General features: G+C 37.8%; 2 protein-coding genes across 5 annotated transcripts in view; one reads left to right on the top strand and one right to left on the bottom strand.

Annotated features, from left to right (window-relative positions):
- Nucleotides 1–2,499, bottom strand: part of LOC100176444 (alkaline ceramidase-like) — a 3,837-nt gene extending 1,338 nt beyond the window's left edge. The window contains exons 1-6 of one of the 2 annotated variants that reach the window (XM_018811238.2): nucleotides 1,918–2,496; nucleotides 1,600–1,720; nucleotides 1,177–1,324; nucleotides 864–1,001; nucleotides 477–617; nucleotides 1–424 (exon numbers count right to left, since the gene is read on the bottom strand). In XM_018811238.2, coding sequence (XP_018666783.1) covers nucleotides 268–424; nucleotides 477–617; nucleotides 864–1,001; nucleotides 1,177–1,324; nucleotides 1,600–1,720; nucleotides 1,918–2,019 — 807 coding nt within the window. In that variant the 5' untranslated portion in view covers nucleotides 2,020–2,496 and the 3' untranslated portion in view covers nucleotides 1–267. Of the gene's footprint in view, nucleotides 425–476; nucleotides 618–863; nucleotides 1,002–1,176; nucleotides 1,325–1,599; nucleotides 1,721–1,917 lie in introns of both variants that reach the window. The other variant, XM_009859887.3, reaches the window with a different exon arrangement.
- Nucleotides 2,500–2,875: 376 nt separating this feature from the next.
- Nucleotides 2,876–9,940, top strand: LOC100180317. Of its 3 annotated transcripts, none has more exons than XM_026833767.1 (20): nucleotides 2,878–3,273; nucleotides 3,429–3,650; nucleotides 3,721–3,872; nucleotides 3,936–4,092; nucleotides 4,452–4,602; nucleotides 4,666–4,794; nucleotides 5,283–5,439; nucleotides 5,557–5,780; nucleotides 5,860–6,106; nucleotides 6,226–6,381; nucleotides 6,601–6,747; nucleotides 7,022–7,197; nucleotides 7,309–7,449; nucleotides 7,511–7,672; nucleotides 7,725–7,910; nucleotides 7,968–8,103; nucleotides 8,362–8,554; nucleotides 8,618–8,691; nucleotides 8,751–9,501; nucleotides 9,637–9,940. In XM_026833767.1, the coding sequence occupies exons 1-20, from the start codon at nucleotides 3,210–3,212 to the stop codon at nucleotides 9,852–9,854; spliced, it is 3,843 nt and encodes a 1,280-aa protein (XP_026689568.1). In that variant the 5' UTR covers nucleotides 2,878–3,209; the 3' UTR covers nucleotides 9,855–9,940. The 3 variants fall into 3 exon arrangements, with proteins under 3 accessions (XP_026689569.1, XP_026689568.1, XP_026689567.1); XM_026833766.1 differs by having other exon boundaries at nucleotides 2,879–3,273; nucleotides 3,420–3,650; XM_026833768.1 differs by lacking the exon at nucleotides 9,637–9,940 and having other exon boundaries at nucleotides 2,876–3,273; nucleotides 3,420–3,650; nucleotides 8,618–8,695; nucleotides 8,751–8,871.
- The last annotated feature ends 596 nt before the right edge of the window (nucleotides 9,941–10,536 follow it).

Genomic DNA, 10,536 nt, shown 5'->3' with positions numbered 1-10,536 from the left:
TGGTACATGCGGTACAAGTATACAGATAAAAGCACAGTAAAGTTTCGACGTGTAAGACAATATATACTAAAATATTCGTTAAAAACTGATCTAGTGCATCAATCTATATTTGGTTAAACATTGATTTCAATAATGTACATCTTGAGTGCTGTTGCCCTTGAATCATATGAGCCTAATTGAAGAAAAAAAGCAGCACAATTATAATATTAATTATGAAGAAATTCCTGTTTTACCACGAGCGTTTTTGTTGTCTGCAACATTTTGCTTTCAGTCGAAACCGACGTAGTATAATCCAATAGCATTAGTAAATGGAAACGCACGCCAGAATTTTAGGGAAGGGGTTATACCAAGAAGCGTTCGCCAGGCGTAGCCAAATGAAACGAATACACTGAGGTAATATCCAGATGTCAGCATCAGGATGTGCCTGTTGTGCATACAATTACTTTTTCGATAGATAACCTTTTAAATACACATACCATATAGCATGCATGTATGGAAAACGAATGGCAAGCCAGAAATTGCAAATCATTCTGTCTGACAACCAACACAGAAACGCAACAAGAAGAACCACGGATCCGTTCTTTCCGATCTGGTGAACTCTTCTATCTTTAAACTTCCTATAAATGTTTTCACATTTTGTAAGTTTAAAATCGGAAAGTGAGATAATATAGGTTGGGGTAAGATGGTCCATGTTTTCATCGTCTGTTATCGTCCCATTCGGCCGTAAACAAAGAATATTTCCAAAAATATATAACTGTTTCCACACGTTAATTGTTAAACTTCGATTAAGAAATATTGTATATTACGTGCTAGCGGTATCCTACCCTTCAGTACTAATATATATATAATACTAAACCACCTACATTTGAAACAATTCCCTTAAAAGTTTAACCAACGGAATCCAATACGCGAAAAGAAAGAAGTGATTTAATTCCGGTTTGAGAAATCCTAGGAAAGTACTGATGACTGCCATGCTGCACAGAAGATACTGGTAATGCGCCCTGCATGAGAAATAGGAAATAAATGAGAACTTAAGACTGCAAATTGCATTTTAGTCTTGTAGTAATATTAAAAAAATAACTATGTCCAGAAATGCGCCATTCGTGTTTCAGGCTTGAAGTTGGTCACCTGTCTAACGTTTACACCAATAAATTTTGCTGTTTCGTTTCACTATACCTGTGATTTTCGAAGTATTTCGGTAAGTGAAGCAGACTTGGATGTGTCCACATCGCCATGATGGCATACGTCATCCATAAAATCGCTACCTCGTCCATAAACTGACCGAACAAACTTAATGTGGAGTGAAAGTATATTGAACCAATACCTGGCCAAGACAACAAAGATAAAACTGTATTACTCAAACTAAGAATAGAGCTATAGGAGATTTTGAACTGTAGGAGATTGAGTTACATCCGGGATGTGCGGAAACAACTGTCATACATTTAGGCTTCACTTAATTAATACCAATTATACTATACTGACAAGCAGCAGTCAATATATTTATAGGAAGTTTCACGTCACGTTCTGTCACGTAGCCTAACTGTCTACATTGAATCAGCTTTAGATATCATAATAGATCAAGAACCATTATAAACTTACCAATTACAACAACAAGTCCCCATACGATATTTACTCGTTTACAGTGAGGTACAACGCAAGCAAAGTCGCGGTACAAGTGCATCATGATAGGTGCTACAATCAGCATCGGAATATTAGTCACCTATAATGAAAATATTTATTGTATTTTACACAACCTGTCACCTGACGACTATCCACTACGTGGAGTATGCATCGCCAGTATCTTAGTTCTTATATTCTAATGATGGCTTAACGTTTTGTTTGACGCGTTACATTTATACAGTGAAACATATAATCACCAGAAATGCTTTATTAAATGTCCTTTATGAGTATACTTACAGAATTCCAAAATTCGGCTGTGTGTTGCGAAACAGCATAATCTGGTTCACACCAGTTAACTGGAGATGAATGATACTCGAATATGTGTGAATTTAGTTTCATACTGCTGGTCTAACCGCCATATAAACCTGAACACAGCAGTGTATATTACCTTTTAAAAATAATTAACATGATTATTGAAAGCAAGAGGTATCGCTTATCTACTGCGTATCCTTTTTATTGTGTAGAAACCCAGCACGGGTACAGCTAGGTTTGCTAGACTTATAAGTAACCCATAAAACTTGTCGTTTATAACTTTATGTTTATATTATACACAAAATGCAACAACATAACCTATATTAACGTAAAGAATTTGCTCTCATTGAATAAAACTCTATATTCGTATCTAACCTAAGCAGATAGTGCCACTAAACGCACATCTGCATGTAAACAAAGACGATGTTTACAGATTCGAGCCAGCCAATTCCTGCAAACCGAAACCCAGCTGGCTGTCATCTGCGCCGGTTCTACTGCTGAAAACGGAAGGCGCACATTATAGATGCAAGTGTCTAATGTTTAAGAAACTGCGTACGGCGTACACAGTGGTTATTGTTATTAATATAATGACTCAAACCATATAAGTGTGAATGAAATTTCATTCGATAGGTAGTATAGAACCATTTCGTCTTTCATGGAAGGCGGTTGTACGAACTATCATATCGAACTATACAAAAGACATATAAACTCGGTTTTCCACGTACATCGCTGACATGACGTCGCGCTTCATTAACTGATGTTAATTGTTTCGTGATGATGATTTCCGGGGGGAAACTGTTCACACATTGAGCTTTCCATATGGGGGTTGATTATAATGCTGTAGTATAGTTCGGTTTTCAAAGCTGATGTGACCACGCGTTAGCGTTTGTGTCTCACAATATAAGCTTGTATTCAGAATGTGTACGATTTTGGAAACTTTTTTAGGGAGGTTTGAGGAAAAATAACAGCTGTATTATTAATTGCTAGTAAAAAAGTAGCTGATTGTCAATATAAGGTTCAATATACTTTTCATGTCGTGCACTATAATGTTTAGCGCAAATTGTCGCAATCTGGTATTTCCAAGAATTTCCTTTCGGTATCCTAATTCGGAAAGTATGACGCAGAGCTTAATTGCTTCGCCTGCATGCACGATTGGTAGTTTACACCGGGTTCGGTTTTCCGATGTTCTTACGTTAGTATACATAAGCGTCTTTGTGGTGTGTTTTAGCTATACGTAGGTTTGCTGCTTAATTAAGGAGAAAAGGTTTTTATAAAAGATGTTGCAGAGACGATTGAGCTTAATTTTTTATTTTGAACTTCTCACTTTATGTACAGTACTGGGTAAGTATTTTATACTCAAACAACATTAGATGTGCTAGAACAATACTAGATAAAAATATATTTTTATTTTAAAATATTTATCCTTGTTTCTGTTTTCTGCACTTTAAAGAAGCTTATTTATAAACGACAATGCGGGTTTATTATAGATATTTCAGGCGTGGAAACTTACTCAGTGTCCAGTGACACTAATACGAAGCTGAAAAACATTGAAGTAACAAATATAAGTGCGTGGTCAAAATGGACCCCTTGGAGTGGTTGCAGCGCTTCGTGTGGCGAAGGAGCCCGAATACGACAAAGATTTTGCATCCGCAAGAGAGTGCAACCGTGCCATGGTACAGCCACACAACATAAGCATTGCTACGACTTCGTGTGCCCATGTAAGCTACTTTATATTTAACTGGTTTGTTAACTTGTAGTATGAAATATTTTAAGTTCTTTATACCATAGCTTATCTTTCGTGGCCAAGGATACATTTTAGCGGAACTCTTAACGCTGACTGCCCGACAGTAAACAACCAACGCTGTCTGTACAATAACAGTTGGTTTTGCCCCACCTGCAACACCTTTCGGCAAAATATGATTAGCCTTGTTCAAACAAAGGTAAATTATAAATCTGCTTTCGTAGGTTGTTATAAATCTTTTTAATACTTCTCGTTAACGCAGGGGCACTCGGAAGAAAAAGTTGTTGCACAAAAATTCGAAGGAAATCCATGGGGAAATGGTCATTTTTATTTTAGCAATACTGTTATTACATCAGCATGTTGGAAGCCAGGCAAAGAATGTGACGAGAATGACTTTCTAGTAAATCGCAAGATGACGTGTAAGCTTACATTTCGAAAAGTTATACATACGGTAGGGTGGGGAGAAGATGTGACATTATTTTCACTTTATTTTTGTCTCATTTGGTAGTACACAAAGAACATTCAAAGTGTAACAAAACTATGTCCTCTCGACTCCCATATATAGGCCGTTGTTGGTTATTTAAAGTACGTTTAGGATATTTGTTATGAGTTAAAGGTGTCCCATCTTTCCCCCACTGTTACACTGTACCTTATGGTGTAAATGGCAAAATACACATGCTATGTAATCTATACAGGGTAAGGGTTATATAGTAAGTAAGACATGATGCCAGTAAATTGTGTAATATGTTTATTTCTATTATTTCCTTGATATTTTAAGACGTGGCACCAGGAAGAATGGTAGATCTCGACCCAGACTGGCAAGTCGCGCCCGAGGTTATTGGTTACGAGATCAAAATACCAGGAATGATGATCGCGCTGATGGAGAATGGTCCAAGTAGTCAAATTACCAAAAGGATAACAAACTACAAGTGAGTTAATCACTACGAAACAATACATGAGTTTATCTTTATAAACTATATTGTCACATATAGGGGTGCTGACCACGGATCTTCAGCTAAAATCAAAAGCAAACTGATTAAAATTCGATGGTTGGATGATTTTTATCGGAAGAAATTCATGAATGCCACTTCTCTTTCTATTTCTTTCGTCATGGATATGTTGTAAGTATAGGGAAAAGTTAAAAGTATTGCTCAGTTTATTGTATTCTACCGGCGCCGGGGCACTGCAGTGATTATAGTTTTCACGTTTAGACCAGACGATAAGGATTCGAAGCTCGATGCTGTTAGCATTGTGAGCATATGTTCCCTTTGGCAAGACACTATAAGACGCTGTCTAATGGGCGTTATATATGATTACCAGTAAAAGTAACATGGGTATAGCACCTTAGCGCAACTATACTAAACAGAATACCTGTTTACAACGATTTTCGTAGCTCTACAGGGCGACGATAAATGAGTTTACATTTATTCTAAATATAGGAGTAAACGTTCATATAATATTCGAAGAACCACCCCCAACGAACACAAATGGTGTTTCTGTGGCCGCAACTTCACTTCGAGTCGCGGTTGTTAATTTCAGTTACCTTGACGTTGTCGCTAACTAAGACCCTGGCAGAGGTACCGACTGTTTGACTGTACTTTTGTCGTAGTTATTTCAACACTAACCGCGGAAGAATCACTGGAACAATCGGTATGACGTCGGACGATGATCCAACGAATCTTTACGGGGGAAGAGTCATGCGAGCGTTGGATTTTAAACGTTCTCCTTCAAGGGAGTACGCATTTGCTCTCGATATCAAAACAAAGGTATGTGGACCATTTGCAACTGCACATGCACAGATTTATAAACTACAATAATAAGCCATTGGGATCAGTAGTGAGGTTTTCAGGCTGTGTGTGAAATTACAACTGTTTTGTTTACAGAGCGTACTTCTTGATTGTGGGAACTCCATACGGTCCGACACAAAAGGAAACTTTGCAATTAACGACTTAAAGCATGTTGATGTGGTGGCGTACGATCCCGAGCATAAACTCTGTCGACATCGTAGTTTTAACTGCAGACAGAGAGCTGTACATTGTGGTGGTAAAGATCTTTTCATGGTCTCTTCAGGCGGGGCACTGGACTTTGTTCAGCAAGGACAGGATTGGTAAGTGTCCGCATATTACCACGCAACAAGTGTCCAATATATGCAAAAATGTTGTTATTACGTTTCATTTTTTAAAAAGGTATCTCAAGCGTGGTGGTGTCGTTTTAGTTTCTTTGAAAAGCTTCTCCAACAAAGTAATTGATATTCTTTCGCGCACCAGACTTGGATTGGTCAATCACACTGTGTTATACAATCACCATCGAAGCAATCGTTTGGAATATAAATTGTGCGACTTATTTCCTGGTAATTGCCGAAAGGTCAATGCAGCAGGAAAAGGAAGCTGTATGTTGATGGGTTTGGAAGATGAATACGGGTTGAATTTTAAAGTGAGTATGACATGCAAAGTTCGATATAATTTTTCACTGACTTTTTCGGCACGTTCATGTTTCTTGCCGTGTAATATAAATCTTTGATAAAAGGCATTTCAAATACTTGTCCATCGCAGACCATGGGAGGTTTTACGAAACGCATCGGCCGAGGGCAGACATGGGAGGTTCCAGCAATCGTTACCAGCTTTTCTCGGCCAGTAAGAGGTGCAGCCCTTGGCTTACACATCCTTCGAACTTCCAATCGTCTACGTCCAGCCTGTCCATTCATCCAAGTAAGACTCTGACGTATTCGTTTAAAAGTCATACACAAAAAAAGATTAAATAGTTTTTTTTAACTCACAGATTTCACATTTGTCGCATACTTTTGACCAACCTTACCCTACTATATTACGTCTATGTTATTTTTATAACTACATTAGAATAAAAAAACAGTGTTATACTTTTGCAATCTGTCCGATTTTTACTTATTCTTACTGGTGCAATGTGCGTAGGATCCTTTGGCCATGTACTTGGCTCGTCCAAAAAGTGCTTTAAAATTAAGTGACCCAATGATAACGAACAGCAAAGGAATTGCTAATCTAACAATAACAGCTATACGGAATCCTGGGAACCCAAGGAAAAATGGAATCGATGGACAGGTACGTAAACAAAGCCGTGACTTCTGATAGGTCTGCCGAACAGAAATTTCGTAAGTTAATTACTACCAGGTTCTCTTTTAGACGTAAGAGCGTTTTTTTACCACCAAAATATAGCATTTATTAATTCACAATTTCTGCTAAATAATAAATCTTCTATGCTATATGCCGTCCACCTGAAAATTACTCATCATACTTCTCAATAGGAATGCAGGAATCACGTTTAACTCTCTGAAAATATAAATTTGTTTTACTTTGTACTGTTTCGAATTTCTAGGTATATCCACTGGGGCTCACTGTAACGTTCTTCCCTGAAGACGGGAATCTAGTTAGAATAGCTGATGGAGGTGCCATGTCCGGCTCGCTCTCACCATCGACTTATTCGCAAGCCAAGAAACAATGCAGTTTAACTGCTGTTCGCCACACTTTTGAGTTCACTGTTAGAGTTTTCAGGTTAGAGATATTTTGTTGATGTAAATATACACCGAGAGCAAGTGTGTTAAACTTAAGTGTAAATTTTTATTGTTAGAAAACCTGAATGCAAAATCTTTTCTTTTATTATAGTTCTTTACCAGCGGTAACAATGCGGAAAACCTGTCCTACATGGACTGAAGACATCAGACCCATATTTCAACTTTATTACAATCTTTTTCCAGTGATGGAGAAACATAATATCATCAATCTACGTAATATACATGACGTCAGGTAATATAGTGAAGTCGGTTAACATATATTTTAATTTAAAACATTGTGTTTGTCGTTACAGGTCGCAGCTGAATAGGATTAACATGTCGATGTTCGAGTTCGACTGGAATCATCCTAATTTCATGCCAACCACTCGTGACCTCTCACCAGATAAGACGGAGATCGTGAGAAGGTGGCTGGAATGTGAGATTACAGGCGGACCGACTGACAAAAACTATGACAAGTAAGTAACAAATCAGAATTGGGAAATTATATTCTTACAAGGTACCTTGCAGTATTTACAGTGAGGCGCGGTACAGTGTGTGTGGTTCGAAGAGAAATCTGACAAAAACTATTACCCATTTGAAAGAAATTCTTCAGATGGCTATTTTCGTTGAGCTATACACGATACCGCCATACATGACCGCTATGTTTTCACTAAAACGAGAACGCTTCAAAGAAACTTACTTGATCCTAAAGGGGTAAATTTGTGATATTACGACGATACTGGCGTTGGTACAACAGAAATGTCTTTGCAGAATCGCCACCGAAGAAATGCTCCACATGACTTTGGATGCAAATATACTGAACGCTATCGGAGGCGCGCCAAATACGACGGATTTCTATTGGTTACCAAATTATCCAACGCCATTTCCAAGTTTAGATTTTATGCAGGTAAGGTGTCAAGCAGCGTGTATAATAAGCAAATGTTGTCATGTCAGATAATGCTTGTATACATAAGCATCTCTACGACTAATTCACATTGTATCCACAATGATACGACTGATCCACATTGGTTACCAAACTATCCAACACCTTTTCCTAATCTGGAATTCATGCAGGTGAGGTCCCAAGCGGCGTGTAATAAACGAAATGTTAAAATCAAAGATAATGCTTGAGTAGCCTATATATAAGCATCTGTATTCTTCACAGTTGCTGCCGAACGTGATGCTAAAGCTTGAGAAGTTCTCCTTATCGATGGTGAAAGAAGTTTTCAGTGAAATTGAGAAACCAGCATCGCTTGAAGTTTTTAAGATTCTTCACTCCGCTTCTCTTTTGTGGGGCGATCTTCCGGATGATGATGGTGGAAGATGGAAATTTAACAACACGACAAACATATTATACGGTAACTATTCTGATTTCGGTTGAGACAAGAATGAAGGTGTCATCATAAATTATTGTTGTTCAGATACCTCAGCGAAAATAAATTCGACTGGTCCTCGCTGGTTAAAAGCCGCTGAAAAGTTGAATGCAACAAGGATGGTAGGTAGATATTAACAGAAGTATTTATATTTAGATAAAATGTTTTGTATACATTTTAGGTCAACAAAAACGTAAATGATCCCTTTTTCTGGAAAGATGTATTTGAGAAGACCACCGACATGTTGGAACTTCCAGAAATCGCGGATGTTTACACGATTGGAGCTTATTACACTCATGTTCTATTGAAGTTATTGCAAGCTGAATCCTGCGTTAGGATGAGCTCCATAAACAACACAATTTTTGTTGGCGATCCAAACAAACAGTTGACCTCCAAACAGTGGTACGTCACTAAAGGTCTCAGCACTGCTACGCTGTTTCCCGTCACGGGGCTAAAGTCAGCGATAGAAGCAATTCTTGAAATAGTTTACGAAGGCGAGGGAGGTTCGTCTTGCTGGCCTTTTGTAAGTGACAACCCGGATGATCACCAACAACGACAACTGAATCTTGGTGGAAGACAAATTTCTTCACGCAGAGAAGAGTTTTCGCATTACATACGCTTTCAGGAAATTGTTCATGGAAGAGAATTGATTGAAGTCACCGAAGTTCAACCTCAATGGGCATCCGATCAATGTTTGCACTTTAATAACGAATTGTGTAGACTCCCACAATCAAAACTGTTAGGGAACGTCCCCCGGTATTGTTACACGGGAAGATCGCTTGCGATATCTGAAGCCGACGACGTGTGGCCTCTTAATCTGAAGAATGATTATAAACCTTTCAACCAACCAGACTTAACAAGACAAAAGCCTAACAGCATCCACGCAGCAAGCACGTTTAATCAACTGTATACCTCACTTCTTTATTGTCTAGGTAAAAATAACCTGGTACTAATAATTTAATTAGGTATATTTCGTAAACCTAGAATCGAACAATATTGAAACAAATACCTTTTCATGAATATATAGGCTGTATGGTTTTAGGTTTAATCTTATTTTTCTTGCTTAGAAATTGCCTTCAACGGAAACCCAACGGGCATGTCGAAGTGCATGGGCAACATGTACGAGTTACTTGAAGCAGGAAGAAAACTTGTTACGCTTCCTTTTTACAAAAATGGAGACAGTGAGATTGGACCAAACACGATGCCGGAATGGAAATTCATCAAAGACGGTTACGAACAAAAGACGAAGAAAAACTATGCACAACTAGACATCAAATTTTGTTAATTTTTTATAGATGTATATGTTTTTTTGATGCTAATTAATCCAAGTTGCAGACAATGTGTTATAATAAACGAACCCATATTATTTTGTGTTTCGTTAGTATTGGATTTAAGTAAACTGGTTAATGGTAGTCAGACGTTGGTCAAAATAACCCTTGGATATCTATATTACAGCAATATGTAAAACTCGTACCTTCCACGTTTATAAAACCTTTATTATCACAATTTCGCCACTGTATGAAGCGGAGGAAAGTAATGTTTTTTTAACTCTCCAAAGTAAGGGGGGAATGAAGTGTGCTTTTTTGTATTATTTACGTTGCAGTTTTTTAATTCATTGGCAAATTATTAAATGCAACGACAAAGAAAGAAATACGCTTCGCTTGCAATGAGATTTTGCTTATAGTTTATGTTGCTTAATACCGTTATCTTAAATTTATAATACAATTTTATTTGTTTAACCTATACACATGTCTGTTTAACTTGGCGGTTGTTGCAGGCGGATATACAGTAAGCGATGCGCAAGCGAACATAAGGTGCATGAAACAGAAAATTACGACTGTCGTTACCACGCCAGGCTAGAATAAATAAGTTATATTAAAGCAGTTCTTTGGTTAAGTTGAGCGTTTAAGGTTGTTCCTCAGTAGGGGTCGCTCGGATTTGTGATGCTTCGATAGTTACGGCGTGCG

Source organism: Ciona intestinalis, chromosome 3 (genome assembly GCF_000224145.3).
Source record: "Ciona intestinalis chromosome 3, KH, whole genome shotgun sequence".
Taxonomy (NCBI): domain Eukaryota; kingdom Metazoa; phylum Chordata; class Ascidiacea; order Phlebobranchia; family Cionidae; genus Ciona; species Ciona intestinalis.
Note: the sequence above shows the minus strand (reverse complement) of the source record. Positions and strands in the feature narration are given on the sequence as shown.

Excerpts from the sequence above, each read along its gene's own strand:
- LOC100180317 (XM_026833766.1), top strand. The coding sequence starts at position 3,210 with ATGTTGCAGAGACGATTGAGCTTAATTTTTTATTTTGAACTTCTCACT. Across the intron at positions 7,911-7,967 it reads ACTTACTTGATCCTAAAGGG|AATCGCCACCGAAGAAATGC; the intron begins GTAAATTTGTGA and ends ATGTCTTTGCAG. Across the intron at positions 8,555-8,617 it reads CACGACAAACATATTATACG|ATACCTCAGCGAAAATAAAT; the intron begins GTAACTATTCTG and ends ATTGTTGTTCAG.